The 19,929-nt window shown below is 46.1% G+C and overlaps 1 protein-coding gene across 3 annotated transcripts in view; it reads right to left on the reverse strand.

Moving 5' to 3' along the window:
• KIRREL3 (kin of IRRE like 3 (Drosophila)) overlaps nt 1-19,929 on the reverse strand; it is a 367,287-nt gene that overhangs the window by 211,257 nt on the left and 136,101 nt on the right. For all 3 annotated transcript variants that reach the window (XM_019546971.1, XM_019546970.1, XM_019546972.1), the window contains exon 4: nt 6,968-7,125. In XM_019546971.1, coding sequence (XP_019402516.1) covers nt 6,968-7,125 — 158 coding nt within the window. The remainder of the gene's footprint in view (nt 1-6,967; nt 7,126-19,929) is intronic.

Raw genomic sequence — 19,929 nt, forward strand, 5'->3', positions numbered from 1 at the left:
GAATAACCACCACCTAGAACACCCCAAAGGACACCTGAGGCCACAAGAAGAGCAAATGAGCCTGGATGGGGGTGTACTTTGTATGTAATTAGAGCTTGATGAAATATTAATATCCATGTTGGTGATTTAAGAGTTGTGGAAAACAAATCAGTTCAAAACTTTCCAACAAATCATAATCTGACAACAATTTCATTTTGGGTTGATCAAGAGACTTTGTTTAGATTTCAGGTTTTTAACCACGTAAGAATGTTTAAAAATCAAATGAAAAGATATTTCAAAATGGAAAGGTGCTTCAAGCTGAAAAAACAAAACGCCTCATGTTGAAAATGTTACAACTGGCCACGTCAAACTTTCCAGAATGCATTTTGGAATTGTTTTAAATAGAAAGGCAACAAACTCAGTTCCTATTCTCAAATGTTTTACTGCTGATGCATGTGTATTTTTAATTGAAAAAAGTTTTGGGAAAAAATGTTTACTGCTTGGATGCTGATGATTCTCGCCTCAAAAAGCCCAATGCTGTCATTACACAAAGGAAGGAATTTATGAAAGGGACTTGTGTTTTTGAGTAAAAATCTTCTGCAAGGCAGGGCAGATTTATGCCCCTCCAGTAGCTCTGCAAACCCAACAACAGCACCAGTCAGACCTGTTCTGCTGGGCTTCTGACTCCAAGAACTGGGGCTTACACAGAAGATGGAACATGAATTCTCATGAGAGCTGTGATTAAATTAAGATAATTGAAGACACTGCCCTGTTCCTACTGGCCCTGAGTAGTATGAAACCATCCTTTCTGAATGCACTGTGGATGGGACAAAGCCTCCTCCTCTGAGACCTTTCCACATCACCTACTTAAGATGCACAGGAAGTCTCAGCATCTCATTTGGGATGGATCTGCAGTCTGTATGCAGTGTGAGTGCTTGGCTTTGGAATTAATACAAACACAAACACAGATATTAAAAAAAAGAGATTGTTATTCTTCCTCTCCAACAGCTATTGGCTGGTTGGAAATGGAGAGGGCTTAACCCTTGATTCCCCAGGGAAAAGACCAACCTAGCTCACAGAAGACAGAAGGGTTTGGAGAGATTGGAGTTAGCAACAAAAGATTACATGTGAATGGCCTAGATTTTAATTAATTTCACCCGAACTGGTATAGGGAGAGGTCAGTCTTTTTCAGTTTTAATTAGTGCTGTCTGTTGCACTGCATGCTGGGAGATGAGGGCATGCAAGGGTAGTTTGACTTCATATTTCTCTCCTCCACATGGCTTGTTGCAATACAGAGACCGTGTTCACGCTAGTAGGGGAGGTGATATTGCAGGGGCTGGGAGAGCAGGGTGTGTAAAGGGAACGTGGGTGGTGGATTTGTTCTTGCCAAAACAGACTTGCTCCTGGCAGGTAGGGCATTTAAACTCACCCACAGTGTTCAGCAGCACATTGGCTAAGAACCTGCTGATAGCAGGAGACATGAAATGTCTTTGAGCTTGGGCGCAATCAAAGCAGGAATTAACTGCAGAGCAGACAGTGACAAGGGAAAGGGCATGTGGCCTATGAAAACTGGATCTGGGGCTCTGAGACAGCAGCCAGAAGGCCTGCAGGACAAGGCTGGTTACTTGGTGTGAGAAGCCAGGTGGATGGAAAAGAGTTCGGGGGCAGCACTAACTCCAGGGCTGAAATCAGGTTAGGTTTTGTGTGTCATGCCCTGTACGGGAGATCAGTGCGTTTCCAATCCCTTGCAATATCCACTGGGGATAGAGCTGTCCAAGGTTGCCCTCACCTTGCCATTCTCTGCTTAAATGGGTACGTCTCTCCCCTACTCCTCTGAGGCTGGTCCTGCTTCTCCCCTTCTCACTTAGGTTTATGGACTGCATTCCCCTGTGGCACCGAAGCCCTGCTTTCATCAGCTGTTGTGGATCCCTCTCCACATTTCATCTTTACCCCACTAGCTTCTGGACCTCCTCAGCTTGCAGACCAGACTTCTTCTCTCCCACAGACTCCAGGCAGCATGTTCCCCCTGGTCCATCCTCTGCTGCCTTCCTGCATGTCTTGGACTCTCCACTTATATCAGGCAAGAGCATCCACCACCTTCCCTGCAGTCTGTGCCCCAGTAGTCACCCCGGTCTTGGGTCATGGCTCCCTAGCCTCACTGGCTGAGAGACTTCACTAAGATCCTTCCTCTGGTCTCATCTGGGTTGTCCTGGGCCCTTGTGAGCTGTGCTGGAGAACATCAGACACCCAAGGAAGTTTATCCTCCTTCCCTCTCTGGAGGGCATAGATCTCTTCAGGGCTCTTTCTTACCCACTGTAGGACCCAGTGGGCATGTCTACATGAGAAGTTACTGTGCAGTGGCTACTGTGCATTTATTTAGTGCTTGTATAATCAAGTAATAAATACATTTGCAATAAACAGAGTTACTGCACAGTAGCGCTGGCACACACCCTTTAAGTGACACTACTGCACAGCAGCCTATAATACTGCCCAACAGCATATTAGTATTGTTGGTGCTGTGATGCGCTACTGTGCAGTATTATTCAGCTACTGCACAGTTAGCATCTTGTGTAGCCGTACCTCGGGTCTCAGACAGGGCTGGGAGCTATCACTTTTGGTGAGATGGCAGCTACTGCAGTGGTAGAAGGAAGGAACTGGCAATAGTGCTGAGGTGGGACAGAGCTACCTGCCTGGGTACCATGGCATGTTTTTCATTTGGATGAGTGCTCCAGCTGTCTCCCATCATGCACAACAGTGACATCTTGGTTCCTGGGCACCAAGGTCCATTTTGGAATGCTCTCCTTGCTCTAGATCTCACCATCTGGAGATTTTCAGTGTCCCAACGTGACAGTACTGCAGGCCCAGCCCATGGCAGGGAACTGGACATAGCATAAAAGTAAGGGAGTGGGTAAGTGTGCAAGAACTATACTCACATGCTTGAATGCAGAAGCCTGATATCTAGCCCAATCAGGACTAATGCCAGACCCGAAGTCTCTTCTGGCACAATTAGCAACATGTGCTTCAGGTCAGGACTGGGCTGAACTATCATAGAATCAAAGAATTGTAGAAAATTAGGTTTGGAAGGGACCTCAGGAGGTCATCTAGTCCAACTCCCTACTCAAAGCAGGACCATCTCCAACTAGATCATCCCAGCCAAAGCTTTGCCGAGCTAGGTTTTGAAAACCTCCAAGGATGGAGTTTCCATCCATGGGTAACCTGCTCCAGTATGTTACTACCCTCCTACTGAGAAAATTCTTCCTAATATCTAACCTAAACTCCCCTTGCTGCAACTTGAGACCATTGCTCCTTGTTCTGTCATCTGCCACCACTGAGATCAGACCAGCTCCATCCTCTTTTGAACCCCTTTCATGTAGTTGAAGGCTGCTATTAAATCCCCTCTTAGTCTTCTCTGCTCTAGACTAAACAAGACCAGTTTTCTTAGCCTTTGTTCATAAGCCATGTGCCTCAGCGCCCTCACCATTTTTGTTGACTTCCACTGGACTATCTTTAATTTGTCCATATCCTTTCTGTACTGGGGGGCCCAAAACTGAACACAGTGTGGAATAGAGGGGAATAATCACTTCCCTTGACTTACTGGCAACACACCTACCAATGCAGCCTAGGATATCTTGGCAACAAGGGCACGCTGCTGGGTCATTATCAGTTTATTGTCCACTGTCACCCCCAGGGCCTTTTCTGCAGAGCTGCTGCCCAGCCAGTCAGCTCCAGCCTCTACCAGAGCATGGGATTGTTCCATCCTAAATGCAGGACTTTGTTAAACCTCATGAGATTCCTTTTGGCCCGATCCTCCAATTTGTCTAGGTCACTCTAAATCCTAGCCCTGCCTTCCAGAGTATCTACTACTACCCCACAGCTTGCTGTCATCTGCAAATTTGCTGATGGTGCACTTTATGCCATATAGAGAAGCAGCAGAGCATCCTAGTGTCCCAGTATGTTGGCAGAGCTGGATCAAGGCTCATGACAGGAACAGCAGCAGGTGCTCCAAGACAGGCTGGGAGGGCCCTGCCAGGACTGAGGATGCAGGGTGGGTAGGATGGGCCAACAAGAGGCATGGGCCAGAGGGTATCTGTATAGGGGGCTGTCACCAGGGTATCTAAGCACCACACTGTGCCCTCTGCTTCTATGAGAACTAAGCTCCTTTCCAACAAATACACAGTGAACACATCTACACATGTGCTTTAATGTGCAGTAGCCTATTCAAAAATCATGCTAATATGCTAATGCACAGTAGATTAGGCCACTGTCCATTAAGCATAACCTAAAAAATATGCATTTGTGCTACTGTGCATTAGTGCAGCCTAATGCACATTTATTTAGTACCTCATATTGGAGGTACTATAGTTAATGTGCATTAGTAAAAGCACATTAATGCATGTGTAGATACTCCCAGTAAAGGAGACGGTGCTCATGTTTATGTTATAGCTTTGCCTGAAAACCCTGGTTAAATGCCATTTAGGAGATAGAATGATCTCTGTGGTGTAGTCTTTCCTCAAATGCTAAACCTCCCTGCAAGACAGTCTGGCAGCATTTGTAGCTGTTTTCTAAGAGAAACGATCTATATCAGACAGTAATAGCACCACCCACCAGGGAGAGATGCTGCTGAGAAGTTACAGCCTGCACCACACACAGAACATAGCAACATCAGGGGGCAGTGCGAGGCCACGCAGCTCATGTGGGCCCATCCACCTGCCTGCTGGATGTCTGTTTGCTGGAGTAGTTATTCCTTCCCAGTGCCTGTCTGATGCCTTTAAAATTCTGTTCCTGGGAGCTGCCACCTCTGCTGCCTGGAACAGGCTTCTCCATGTCTGCAAACCTGCCTATTGTTCCCTGGCCAGCACTGTCCATGCACCCTTCTGCCCTGTATCCACCTCTCCTGAAATGCTCTCACAGGCCTCTCACTGACTAATGAAACTGCTAGTCCCTGTTTTCCAGCTGCCAACATGAGCAGATGCTGCTGCCTGACTTCTCACACAGACACACACAGTGTAATCACATCGCCCCATGTCCAACCCCGATCCCTCATCCCTATGGGATCCAGTTTACATTGCTCCTTACGAACCTGAGTGCAATGACTCCAGGTTTACTTTGGCATGGCTAAGCATAGTCCAGTACTTTGTTTTAAAGCCTACTGTGGACAAGTTCCAGATGACCCAAAGTGTTTTGGCCTTGATTCTCATGCGTATTTAGGTACCTCACTATGATTTAGGCACCTATATCTAGCAGAGGTCATTGCTCACTCTGGACTGGGAATATCAACCAAGGGAACAAGCAGCCCTTTCTGCCCTCTGCCTGACATGTGTTACACTTGGGGAGGCAGCACTTTTTCCTCATCCACCTCCTTGACTGGAGCTCCATCTTTCAGGTTGCTGTGAAACTCTCCATCATCTCTAGACAGGGCAGTGTGACCTTCAGGTAGATGCCTGAGGCTTTGTAGCCGTAGTCTTCCTGGTTGGTTATTCCTGTTCACATTGAGTCATATTTAATGGAACAACCAATACCTAGATGGGGGGTGAAGGGCAAGGCTCAACTGATTCCCATATCATCTACTCCCAGAGACAAGCCCAGGAAAGAGTCAGAGGAGAAAATCATTTTAATAAAGGACCTGGTTCTCCCTGCTGCAGGGGTTATGATGCTCAGTGGTTCTTTGGGAACATCTGTCACTAGGATGGATCAACACCGGGCTAACTCACATTAGGCCAGTTTTTATAATGCCACAATCCTGTATGCCCAGAACTTGTAACAGAGTTACATCAGTAGCAGTGGAGACTGCTTCAGACAGTAAGAGGTTATCTGCTGTCCCAAGCTAATTGGGCTCTTGCCTGAGGGGTAACCGGAAGGGAAGACTTCGAGGGTGAAACTAGTTGTTTTTTTTTTTTTAAAAAGCTACTTTTGCAAAAAAAAGAAAAAGGAACTCAAATGTGTAAAGTCACTTTCATTTCAAAGGGGCTGAAACCAACCCAACTTTTGCCTTTTGAATTTTTTGCAAATATTTATTTTTTTGGGTAAATTTTTATTGAAAATATCAAGTGATTATAGATTTTTTTTTCAGTTTATCAAGCCCTAGATTTTTAGTTAACAACACAAAACAAAAAATGTTGATATCTGTTTTGCTAACACTTTTGATCATTTTCTAAAAATAAGCCCAACAAAGGCACCACATTGCAAATTACAAATGCGGAGAATGTCAACACATTTTCATGGAAAATTTCCATTTAAAAAGGGTGTTCTTCAGCATAAAAGCTGTTTGTCATTCTGGCCAATCTTTGTCAGGGAGATGCTGGAAAGATGCACTGATGATTTCCTGTCTCAAGTCAATACTGAGCCAGTGTCTCGGGGTGATTTGAGGCACATTGTGCTTTCAGGTAAGACGTAGGGAGTTCACAGAAGGTACAAATAGATGCTTAGATAACAGCTCCCTGAGCTGAAGAACTAAGAGCCGGAGGCAGGCAGACAGTCAAATTCAGACCCTTCTTACTTCTTCATGGTAGTTGCTTTTCTTGCCATATACCTTACTCAACTTTGTTCAGAGTCATGTTCAGAAGTCACAACTAATGGACACAGATTCCACAACGCCAAATGGGTATGAGCGTAAGGGACTCTAAGGGCTTGTCTACACCATGCTGACAGCTGGTCCTGGTGAGGATGAGGATGAGCAGGACTCACCTACTTGCACCCGCAGGCACACTCCAAACCTGGAAACATGTCAGTGAACAGTGCAGTCTTCTTTCTCTGTACGCACTCTCAAGCCCCCAGTTTCTGGTAGGCCTGCAAATGCTTGAGGACAAACCCAGAGAAACCTCCAGGTCTGGAGCGTGCCTGTGGACCCGGGCAGAGCCTGGGTGGGACGTGCTGGCCTTTGCCCTCGCTGGATATACTGCTAAGAGCAGTGCCGAGTTAGGCTACCTTTGTGAAATGAGTCAAAGAGCCCCTGAATTATGCTCCAATTTCAACCCCCTGCATTTCTGACCTTGGAGTAGGTAGCTCCGTTGACAACTTCTCCCTTCCGCATCCAGATGATGGAGGCTGCTGGCTTGGCATTGTCTGCATGGCAGGTCAGGTTCAAGGGATCACCTGCTCTCATGCTAATGACCGGTCCCCCAATGATAACTGGGTCATCTGGTGGAACTGCAAAGAAAGCACACAAGGAGAGGATGTGGTTTACAAGCTAAAGCGGAGATGTCCAATGCTGTCAAGTTCTATGCCTCTAACTGGTATTTAGCTGGGTGCATGCAAAGACACTAGTAACCACAGGCCAAACTGTGCTGTCAGGCATATCCGTGCAACTTCCAATGTAGTTACAGTGGACCTGTGGCTGACAGCAGAATATGGCCCAATTTAGTACACTACTACTTGATTTTCTGTTGTTGCTTACATATAGACCGTGTCCCAGAGTCAAATCAAACATGGCAGCAGAGCCTGGTGAATATTCAAGAAGTTTAGAGAGAGGAGATAAGGGATAGTTTTTCAGCTGAGCTCTAAAATGAGATGAAAAGTCGATTGTACAGGGAAACGTGTGCAGTAGAGAAGAAATCTCTCCTCAGAGGAGCCGGAGGGAAAGGGGCTGGAATGGATCAATGCATTGAGGGTAGTCAGAGATTAAACAAAAGAAAATGAGGCCTAATCTGCGAGGTTGCTAGGGCAAATCCACAACACTGTGTTACCATGTACAAAGCAGAGCATATACATTTTCAGAGTGAAAGGAGTTTTCTGCACGGTTATGGGGAGAACAGCATGTGCTGCTCCTCTGTAAGAGTCTGCAGCAAAGATGAGAACAACGGCAGTCGCAGAACTGGGCATGTAGGGGCGATCCTTAGACAGCGGAAGTAGGGCACATGGAAATCCCACTCCCGAAACTGCACACTCCACTGCAGATGGACTGCAATGCAGGAAAGGTGTTTTAATACTATGCACTAGACTGGAGGAGAGGAGAAACTGGAAAGATTGGTGGGTGGAGAGTCAATATGGGGTTGGCTTCACTCACCTGTAAAGACCTGATTATGTCGCAGCTTGCAAGGGATTTGTCCCTGAGTTGGGGGATGCTCTGAGGAGCTGTGGCTTAGTGAGTCTGTTCTGTAGGGGCGACTCATATCTATTTTAATGTGTCGGTGAGTTTGGTACCGGAAGCCCGAGGGCTTCACCATCCACCAGAGAGAGGGGCACATGTGTTGTCGAACCACTGCTGGGAAATGATTCAAACTGAAATGAAGAGGTTCATCCACCTGCAATTTGTGTCCGTAGTTTGTGGGGTCAAGATAAGGGGAGGGGATATTCCTGCCTGACATTTATTTGCTGGTTCCCAGGGAGCTCAGATGGCTGAGGAGGCAGTAAATATTGGTGGAGAATTTTGTGCTGAAACCTTTATTACGACCATGGCTGAAATGGCTCAGAACATTAGACCCAACCACAGCACGTTTCCCCCATTCATTTATTTATAATGTTGCTGACTGGGCTCACCTACCAAAATACACACGTCGAATTTTATTGAGGGCCCCAGGGGGAGAACTGTCAGGCAATCTACTCTTCTCCGTTCAAGAGCGATATGAGCAAAGCAAAGCGAGGTGCTCAGTCTAATAGAACAGACAACAGCAGTGAGCCGGCACAATTTCAGTCCATTTTACACAGTGACAAGGAGAGATGACTTTGTACAACCGGACTATGGGGCAAATTCATCCCTAGCAGAAAAGTGACTGAATTCAGTGGAACTACACCAGAAACGAATCTGGCCCAGGATTTCTGGCTGATCCAGTGGGAAAAGGCACAACATTCTCCGTAATGCGAATGGAAATCAATAGAACTACACTGATTTACACCAGTTGGAGTTGCTGGTACCAGCTGTCTCAGACTGGAGGCCTCATTGCCAGCTTCCCAGAGTGATTTTCCTCATGACACAAAATTAAGATGCAATCTAACCCTCTGTTCCTGTGGGCATTTGACACAACGTCATGCCGTCTGAGCTGGATCGGGATTTGAAACAGTGTGTGTGTGCATGTGTGTGTGGAGGGGGGAGAGGTGTGTGTGTATGCAAAGTCATGTCTCTGGATTCAAATTTCAAACCCACCCCAGTGTGGGAGTGCTAGAACAGGGGAAGGGCCTAGTTACAGAAAAAAGACATGCTGAACATACAGGACCTCAGTTGTATGACAGCACCAATACTGGCTCATGATTTTTTCCTCACAGTTCCCCTGTGAAGAACCAACTGAGAAATGGTATTTTACCCACATTTAAGAGATGGCAGAAACTCAAAGTGATTTGAATAAGGCCATACAGGCAGCTTGCTGCAGAACAGGCCCTTGAATGAATAATGTTCTCTAGCTTTAGGCAGGCATCCTGAGTGCTGGGCCACAACTGATGTGCAGGCTGGTGTGTGTACATGTAAAGTAATTTGCTCCGGCTCACCCCAAACCAGAACCGTGACAAAAAAAGCCTCCATGCAGATCCCACACTGGAGGCACATGACATGTCAATCCCATGGACAAGTGCAGTGCCTTTGGGCACCTTAGCTTCTGTGCCACCATGAAGGTTTCTACCCATATGCAGGGAGTTTCTAAGCAATGGTGGTAGTTCATAGCGCAGGTTTGGAATAATCCTAATTCATACTAGCAAATGAAGCTGTGGACCCAAAACAGACTTAGTCACGAGGAAGGAAATTTTTTTTTTTTTTTTTGGTTCCACTGCTGCTTTAATATATCAAAGGCACTGTACTTCCTCCCTCTCATTACACATAGGGTCCTACTCATCTGGATGGCGACGCCCTCATTCTGCATTCATTTGAAGGAAGTTTTTCTAGTATCTCCCTCTATGAAGAGGGATTTTGCTTTGGGTGTCGGAGAGATGCCTAAGATCTCAGCCTTCCTTTGAATGCTACATCAGCCAAGCTGTCTTAGTCTGACAGCCTACTACAAGCGGGTGTCCCTCATTACTGGCTGCAGCCTAGCTCAGTTTTTCACCGACCTGGAATTCTTCCATTTGTAGGCCCATGAACTGTTTTTCAGCAAAGCTTCAGAGTGAGAAAAATGGGGCAAAGGCAGGTTGAGGGTGACATGACTTGTGAAGTTCACAGTCAGGTTTCTCGGGACTCAGGGGAGGAAGGCTGCATCTCCAAACAGTATCAACATAGTTGATGCTAACTATAATTTGCAGCCTAAAAGCTGAGGACTCAAGGGGATCTGGAGTCTTAACAGCCCTTTCATCCCATGGAGGGACATCTTGCAGCTCACGGGAAGGCCACGTGAAACCACTGGCCTCAGTGGTTTCACGTGGATGGCCACAGGAAGGCATCATGACTGTGGCTGCTCTGTCTTGTACTTGGCTTGGGGATTATCCAGAGCCTCTTGGTCTGCCAGTCCAGCACCTTTCCCCAGCACCAAAGCTGGCTACTGAGAGGGTGAGGCATGCTCCAGAGAGAAGTGAATCCCACCTTACCACAAATAGACATTTCAGACTGAATGTGCCTCTCAGAGTCAGCTTGCACAGTCCTTATGACAGACAGATGAGGTAGGAGATGGTGTAGACAGACATTGCCAGAAGGCAAGAGGGAATGGTGAAATAGGCTGGAGGGAACGGTGCTCAGATGACCTGGTGATGTGCATGGGCTAGACAGGAAGGAGACGGAGTCATCACCGCCCACGAGTACATGGTTCAGTACGAGGTAAGACTTTGTTCTCCACCAGAGAGAGGACAGAGCAGGTGGAGCATGTTTCTCCATCCTTATCCTAGGGGACTTGGCTAGAGGAAATTTAAATATTAGTGAAGCCCTGCTTTTGTGAGTAATGCAATGTTCCACTCTGGGAGGATCTGAGTCTTGGATCCCAAAATATTTCTCTGCTTCTGGTTCATTTCAGCAGGCCAAAGATGCTTGTGAACATCATTCCTGGCTTCATCACTGCAAGGTTAAGTTTAAGAGAAGAGAGTAATCAAGCTCGCTAATAACCCAAAATTGGCAAAACACACCTGTTACAACTGTATGAATAGTGGAGCTTCTGGTGCAGAGGTGGAACCAAAAATATGGAAAACAGTAAATGATATCACATTGAACTGAGGCAGGCCTCTCTCCCTGCTAAATCAAAACCTTGAAAATGAATCCAAAACAAAATTTGACCTGAAACATGATGTTTTGATTTGTTTCTAAATTACTTAATCCATCCACCTGTGCAAATTCTGAAAAAGAAAATGGTGTTTCAGAACAAAAATTAGAAATTTAGACATTTGAAAAATATTCTTCCCTATTCTATTTTGTGCTAAAATTACTCCCTGAATTTGGTTTTACTTTGAAGAGAGTTTTGATCTCCCCCAAACTGCATTTTCAGCAAATTTACTACATCTTCACAAAGATACTATGCCCAGTTCCAATAAATGCTATTCGTCCATGGCTCTGTGTACGTAAAATATGCATCTGTTTATATACACTGAACACACAACATGTTCGTCACAAAGAGCTTAGTGGTAATTTTTCAATGAAACTCTCTTTATCAAGAAAGTGTCACGTAATCAAGACCAATGTTTTCACAGAAACAAAGACTTATACAGCCAGTAGCTCAACTATTAGGAGATTCATGTGAGATCCAGGACACTCATGCTAAGCAAGTCCCTGTTCTGGTTAATAATGACAAGAGACTTGAACCTGGGTTTCCCACATCCCAGGTAATTGCTTTGATCATGGGACAACTGCAGGACTTACTAGCTTGCTTGTTTGTGATACATTTCAATAGGTCTTGGGTTCACGCTGCTGAAGAAGAGAAACATTTTGAATTCTTGATAATATTCAGGAGAAAAAGGCCTTTTCCTGTTCTGCTGTGGAAACACACAGGCCATATGTCTAGAGATGTGACCGGATCTTCAGGACCTTTTATCTAAATTTTCCCAGATTTTCCCAGAGCAGATTGGGTTTTGGTGACTTTTGGCAGAGTTTTGAGCTGGATGTGCGCCCCAATATACACAAAGGCTGGCGTCTCTAGGCCTTTGGGCTGTACATCTCTAGTTTTATGCAGGGGAGATTCCAAGACTGTGCACAGCCAAATAACAGGTAGATACAGTATCTAACCTAAACAACCCATGTAGGGTCACTTCCATTCTGAAAGAATCACAGTACAAGTGTGTTCACTCTATCAATAATCCTGCTAAACTTCATGGGACACATAATGATCAGAAGACAATTATGCTGCCAGAAGATGGAAATAAGCACTTACCACTTACCAGCAATCTGAATTACAGCAATACAGTTCTCCCCATTGGGGGCATCTACACATACTATTAATTCAAAGTAGGCTACCACACAGTATTTGCAGTAAGAATACTGCACAGTAGTCTTACTGACAGAGCACATCTGGCTGTGCTCCCTTTGGGGAGCAGATTTGCTCCCACCCTGCTCTGTCCCACTGCAGCAGCCAGGGGGAGCTCCAGACTCTCCCTGAGTTCTAGCCTAGGGACTCGCCAGAAGCATGGGGCCAGGAGACAGCTGCCTTCTGGCCCCGTACACATCAGGAGGGGTCCTGATGTGCATGGAGCAGCGGAGCTGCTGCTGCAGAGCTCCCCTGCCCCGTGCACATGGGGACAAGCCCTGTGCCCAGCAAGGCTTCTTTGTGCCTGAGGACTGGTTGTGACCTGTTGTACGTTGGGACAGCCCAGGGCTGTGCAGGGAACTCTCCTGGTGCAGGGAGCTCCTGGCCCCGGCTCTATGATTGGAGCAGGGGCCGGGAACTGCCTGTTGCTGAGGCAGGGGGACATTGTCCGAGCCAGGCTCTGAGCTTGGAACCCACCCCAGCACCAGGCAGCTCCTGGGGGAGGAGATTGTGCTCCCACCCCCTGCTGCCCAGGCTCGCCGGCAGCAAATTTGCTCCTGGTCGGCCATCTACATGTGGGCTACTGTGCAGTCACTACCGCATGGTTAATTTACTACCTGCATTTGCAGGTACCAAATTAACCCTGAAGTTGACTAATTGACTGTAGTGAAAAAGGGAAGCTTTCCCTTGATAGCTCAGGAAGAACAGGAGACTGGCACCACTTGTGTCCAGGTATGAAGCAGATGATACCAGAGCAGTGAGTGGAGTTACTGCCAAATTTGATCTCTACCTGCTCTATGTGGGTCAGGCAGCATGCTAGGAGTGATGCCATACTCCCACAACCTGACACAAACTGAGAAGGGGGAGCAGAGCTGCCAGGAGGGGAAGAGCAGAGTCCCACCAAGGAGAAACCCTGGGAGGCTCCAAACCAGGAGAGCACTGCCGTCTTCTAAGCCTGAAGACCTGGAGGAGTTCCCAGATAACCACCAAACTTGGCCACATATTGAGAGGTGCCACAAGGTCAGGAGCACCAGGATGCCAGGAACACTGCACGAGTCACGCACTTGCGGAGCCTGGGGACCCGGGCACGGCAAAGCCGTGCTGTTTTATTTTTCTGTAAGAGTTAAATGCTATTTTTGCTTAGGACTTTACAGCTCATAAAGGGGCAGACTTAAAGTCCCCAGCTCAGAAGAAATGCTCAAGAACTGATTAAGCGAGGGAAATTGATGGACATTTGCTTTCTTTTCATTGCTGTTAATTGATCGTTGAGGGAGGGGTCTAACCCCATGCCTGAGTCGCGGCCAGGTTGACTCGAAAGAGGCCATAGTTAATTAACCAGTGTAAGCCCAGAGTGGGGTAAGAACTTTATTGATGTTGGATAAGGCAAGAGAACTGATTTATTCCTCCTGAGAGGCAGACCTGGGCACCTGGCTTACTGATGGACCTGGTCTTAAGGAGCAGCACAAGAGAGCCAGCTGGCCTCAGGGTCCACGTGCACTAGTGGTCCACCTATTCCCAACTGGTTCATGTATGGATGGGGTAAAGGAGAGGCAGGAGCCCTGTGAAGAAAACCAACTGGATGAATCCTAGAACAAACACTCAGTGGACAGACCACCTCCCGACAGTAAGATTTTCAACATCAAGTTATGGCAGGTGAGAATCGGGCAGCATTAGTCAAGTGCTTGGATCTGGGAAGCTCTGTCCCGCACAGCAGAGTCCTGCCAAGCCTTGAGTCACCGAGGGCCTCGACCCTATCCAGCACTGTGGCAACACTGACTGCACAATAAGCATCAGTATGTGTAAATGGTGACGCTTTATTTGTCAGTCAATTAGTCAACTGCACATGTAGATGCACCCAGTAGGAACAATAATTATAGTAGTAGCGGTAATACTAATAATTTGGCATAAATGAAGGATACCATCAGGGCTGGAAGATGATGAAACCAAAATGTATTGGTATAGAATAACCATTGCAAGTGAGACCATGCAACACAATCAACCAGACCTCATGGCTGTGGAAAAGAAGCTAGAGCAGCATATTCCTGGATATTGCCATCCTTCTAAACCAGTGATTCTCAACCAGGGTGCCAGGGCACCCTGGGGTGCCACCAGATCCTTTGAAAGGTGTTGTTAGGAGACAAGTGACTGTGTGAGGCCATAAGCAGATAAGCTAAGCAGATAAACCAGGCTCAGGTTCAACCCTACCTGGATGATCCCCAACAGCTTCTGCCCATGCCTTGTGTAAAGAGGCAAGCACCGTAATATACAAATTAGTTTTTGAAATGAGGTGCCATTCAACTCACAAACATTATGTAGGGATGCCTTGAGCCTGATGAAGGGTGCCTTGAATCCAGTGAGAGGCACCTCAAGTCTAAACTGTACTAAACAATAAGTGGAGCACCACTGGAGGGAAGACAAGAAGTTCCTATAATTCGGAGACAGAAGTGAAGGTAATCTGGTCCCTTCAAAAAGTGAATGTGGTGCTGGAAGTGCTGTCTGCAACTGGAATTATGCCACAGCTGAATGTAAAAGTCATAGGGACCTTAGTAACGGAGCACGTCATCCTACTCATTCAAAACTTGCGCTCCTATACGTAGTAAAGATTACACAAAAGGCTCTTTCCTGGTGAGTAAGCAGATATGCCTTGGCTGTTCATGGCCCCGTGATCTTCTACACATGCACTGGCACACACTGTGAACCAGGGGCATGCTGCTATGAATAAATAATTGGCCCTTTCACCTGAGGATCTCAAGAGATCTGGCATGCTTTAGTGATTTTAGCCCTATAACCATATGGAGGTCATGGTCCATTTGCAATAGATAGACAGGTAGACAGACACGACAGACAGACACCACCTCCTGTTGGAACTGATAAAGAATGATCTTTCTGTGTAGCTGCTTCTTCTGTGGCTCCTATCAACCCGAGAGCTATGAACTGATGGAGACACCTAAGGCATTTTTAAGCAATGACATTTCCACTAAATCTGTTCTTCTGTAGCAGAACCCCCTCCTCCTCCCCCACCTTCCTCACAGGAAACTCTCAGGACTAGACGGAGGAGCTTTCATACGGGGACACTTAATATTCCCTGTTGACATCTGTAAAATGCCAATCTTGCTAAATGAAATCTAAACTTTTCAGCAGCTGCCTGTCCTAATAATATTTCTTCCAAGCTGCCCAATCTGTCTCTGCACTGCCAAAGACCTGAGTTGTTAGAGGGGAAAACACACGCTGGAGCATGGGACTACTTTTCTTTCACATACTGTAAATACCTTGTTTTCTAATGTATTGTTCTGCTTCTGCTTCTGTCTATTGGATTAGCAGCAAGTCAGAAGGAGCTGATAAGGCGATAAAAAGCACAAAGTGAGGGAGAGAGAGAGAATAGGTCCTGATTACATCTTCCCAAATAAGTGGTTATCATCCCCTGGTTATTCATGTAGCCATGAATTATTGATTGGCTCCTGGCTCATTAACCAGAAGATCTGGTTGGGGAGGGGAGAGTCTGATGAATAGAAATCAACAGTGGCTCTCAGCATCTGTAACTTTTACCAGATGAAGGAGGACTCATTACTTTGCCATTCAAACTCTGGCATAGAAAAGAGAGACAGAGAGAGAAGAGGAAAGAAAAAAAGGGAAAAAAGAAAGAGGGACTGCTAGAACAGAGCCGTGATCCATTATTCATTGGTCTCATTCTCCGGATTGGTTATTATTATAAAATGCCGCCACTATCGAATTTGGTCTCCTAATTTTTAATCATGTAGAGGGAAGAAGTGTTAGCCTTTTGATTAATTCAGAGATATAAATAGGAAGTGTTGGGGTTTTTTTGGAGGGAGGGGTTGGCAGCAAGGGCACTGGAGTTAACCATTAAGTGGCTGGAAAAGTTAAAATAAAAAAAGAAAACAATGTCTCTAGCAAAGTGCTATTTTGTTGTTGATCTATTAAGCTGGATTACTCTGCAGGCACAAGTGTATGCATAATCACACAGATATATGCATACCTACGAACACATGTGCACACATGCAAACACATATACACACAAACAAGTGCATCCACACCTGCTTCCAATGTACACAGCCATACATGGCAAACCTGTAAACATATATGCATACAAATGCACATAGACTCTTACCAACACATCTGAAATAGTTCCCCAGCTTCAATGCAGTCATAGAGCCCAAAAGCCCACCAGTCCTCTCAGCGGTGGTTCTAATGAATGATACCTAGTTCCTGTTAAATTCAGCACTTGCTTTGTATAGGGTACATGACTTTCAAAGCTCTGGTTTACCCAGGGTCACCAGCACCTGACATTGGTTACATTTGTGGCATGGGATGAGGCTCACTTCTTTCTAACAAGGCTTGTTCCAGAGGTGCGGGAGAGGAAGAAGTTTAGACTCTAATGCTGGGTCCTAGTCACAAGTTCTGAAGGTTATTCTGAGTGGTTCAAAGGAGCTGTATTGTTCTGACCTTCAAGGAATCCCACAATGTGCATCTTTTTTCCCTAGAGGTCACTGAAGATGATAAACTCATTTGGAAATTGTAAGGGAGAAGAGCATTGGAGACGTGTAGGCAGTGGCTGCAGATGCACATGCCACCCCCGAGATTGGCCAGCAGAAGTGCACTTGTGGTTTCACCACTGGCTCAGCTATTGGCCGTGGGGGAATCTCCCCGTCAGCAATCTGGTGCCCCCCAGACTCGGGAAGCACCAGTCGCCCATGGAGAGGAAAGTTCAGGTTTTTTTGACAAAAAATCCAACACAAAATTTCAATTCCAATTTCATTTCTGAAACACTTATTCTCCTCTAAGGGCTCCCTGGCTGGCTTTCATCTCCCATGATGTACCACAGCTACCCTACTTGTGGAGGTAGCAGGGCAATACATCAGGATCCCACGTTTAGGATATGAGCTGAAAACTGACAAGTTTGGAGGGGCTGGGGCATTCCCTTTTTCAGCAAAAAAATTGAATTTTCTATGGAAAGCAAAGATTCATCACAATACATTTCATTTCAGCAAAGCTCAGGTTTCTCTGATGAAATAGAGTTTGTTCAGCATTTGTCAACCTAGTGTGGGAGGTGGATGTGTTGGGCATGTTACATGTTGGGTGGGCTGCCTGAGCAGCCAGGTGGGCAGGGGTCTTCTTCAGTTTTTGCTTTTTCTCCTTGGTGGGTGCGAGGTCACACTTTGGGGAAAGGCACATTTTAAAGCGTGCCTGAATTAAAAAAAAAAAAAGAATAACCGTTTGGGTATGCTGCATCTTTGTAAGTTAGCTGGGCAGCTCAAGGTTTTCCTGCTTATCCCTCAGCCCTGTAAACCTTTACATATGTGAGTCAGAGGGACTGTGCAGAATTACTCAGTGCACAGCTGTGTTTAGGACTGAACTAATACTCCAGCTTAGTGGAAGGGGACACCTGGCTGCTGTCAGTTGAATAAGAAATAAAATAGATGTGCCTGAATATTCCTGGCTATCAGATAGTTGGTCATCTGGGCATCACTGCTGTAATCAGAGATGGCCTTAATTATTATCTATATTCCTTTGCATATCAGAGTTCCCTGGGGAGTGCCCAGCTTTTGGAAGCAGAGAGGGGGGAAAAACAACAACCAGCACCACTACTTCTCCCTAATTAACTCTGATTGCCATTTTTTTTGCATCACATTATTTATCAATTTGTGCAACATGCCTTTTCTTTTTAAAAAAGTATTAACAGAATCATCACAGATGCTCACTAATGGGAAGTGGCCACATGGCTGCCAGAGTGGAAATGTATGAATCTATTAGCCTCTGCGGCCTGCAGGGGGTAATACAGAAAGAAGCACCGTACAGATGAAGAGAGGCTCTGAACAAATGTCTCCAAAGGCTCTGTCTGGGAAGGAAGGGTTGAGTTATGTCCCCCGAGGCAAAGAATCATTGGTGTGTTATTTATCCAGAGGGGAGCAGTGCTTTAGGAACTGGCAGCTCATAATATCTGTTGTAGCTGGAGGCTCTAATGCAGCTCTGTGCTTCAATGAACTAGGTGCTGGGTGGACATATACAGAGAGACAGCCCACGTCCCAAAGAGCTGCCAGTCTCAGGAGACTGGAGAGACAAGGACCTGCCCAAGGTCACACAGCAGGTCAGTGGCAGAGCCAAGAATAGCACTCTATCCCCTGGGCCCCAGTCTCCTGTCCCAGCCACTGGATCACTGCGACTCCTCTGAGCAGAGCTGACCCCTGGCTATACAGCAAAAATGCTCGCAAACCCTGAAAGCTCCATGCTTTTAATGTGACCGCAAACATGCTTGCTTCCTAGTCTCCTGTTTCAAGAGTTTACAGAGGGTCAGTCATGGAGCAGAAACCTTGTGAATTAGGTGATCTGTTGCACGCAAAGAGAGGTGGAAAGGGCAGCACTCCTTAGACAACACATATGCTCAGAATGATCCATCTTTTCTTTGATAAGGCCTTATGAGCAGCCCATGAATCAGGACTGGTCCACAACTTATTTGTTAATGCTGGGCCAGACTACTTCGAGTGCATGCTTTCTGGCCCAAGAACTATTGTTATTTTTGGGGAATGTAAATGCCCAGCCCGTCAGGCTCCTAGGCACTAGCCACTGTCCTAGTATAGACAATCAGATAATAACAGAACCTCCATACACATCTTCCTGATTCCTTTACTGGGGTAATGGTGTAGTAATTCACACCTGGTGTGAATACAGGAACTGGTAGATTAGATCAGCCCTGTTCAGTCCAGAATCTTGTCTTCAAGAATGACCACTACTAGATGCTTAAACAATGGGCAAGAAACCCCAGGGCTGTAACTAAAAAGGGTTAAACTTGAATGATTCTTGCCAGTTCAGCCAACACTCAACAAATATCAACAGTGTCCCTGTGCAGAGTCAGGCTGTAGAAGCTTGCTCTGGCCAAAGCAATGTGTTTGTGTATTCATGCATCACGTTGCGGCCTTGTCAAAGAGGCATGTTTGTCTCCTGCTGACGAGTCAAGCTTATGAGGGCATCACAGTACACTTGCTCCGGGTGATTGTTCTCAGATGCTGCCCTCATCTGCATACAGACACCGGCTGTGCTGAAGTCTATGTGATACAATCTGTGCAAGGAAACCTTTTTTAGTATGGGATCAATCTAATTCTATTCCGTGTGTCCCAGTGCATTTTGGGACCAGGTTTGTTGCTGTCAAATTACTTTTGAAATGTTGGGATTTTAAATCACAATATCCTCTATAGGAAGGTATTGCATAGCTCTGAAGGAAACAGGCACCTGTTTGCTTCTAGGGCTCTGGTGTAAACAAAACTGTTGGGGTGAATTCAGGAACAAGCTCAGTGTTAATGACAAGTTTAGTGGAACAAAGAATTAATTAGCTACTGTACCTTTTCCTGTGATCCACTCACACATATACACAGCATGAAGCTGGCACATCCTATACTCTGCCTCCTAATTGCAGAGGACTGATTTCCCTTTGAAGCTAACACCTGTTATTCCCATTAGCATTACCAGGTAGCACATGGATACATTACTGCCAGGAGAAGGGTTAGCCAGGATGATCTTTCCCTGAACACCACTGCCACAGGATTCAAATGATGGTTACATATGATCTATAGGAATGGCAGCCCCTCAGCTGACATCAGCCCCTCAGACTCCATCCTGCGGGGCACTGAGGGGGCAATCT

This window comes from Crocodylus porosus, unplaced genomic scaffold, assembly GCF_001723895.1.
Source record: "Crocodylus porosus isolate Cpor-Errol unplaced genomic scaffold, CroPor_comp1, whole genome shotgun sequence".
Lineage (NCBI taxonomy): Eukaryota > Metazoa > Chordata > Crocodylia > Crocodylidae > Crocodylus > Crocodylus porosus.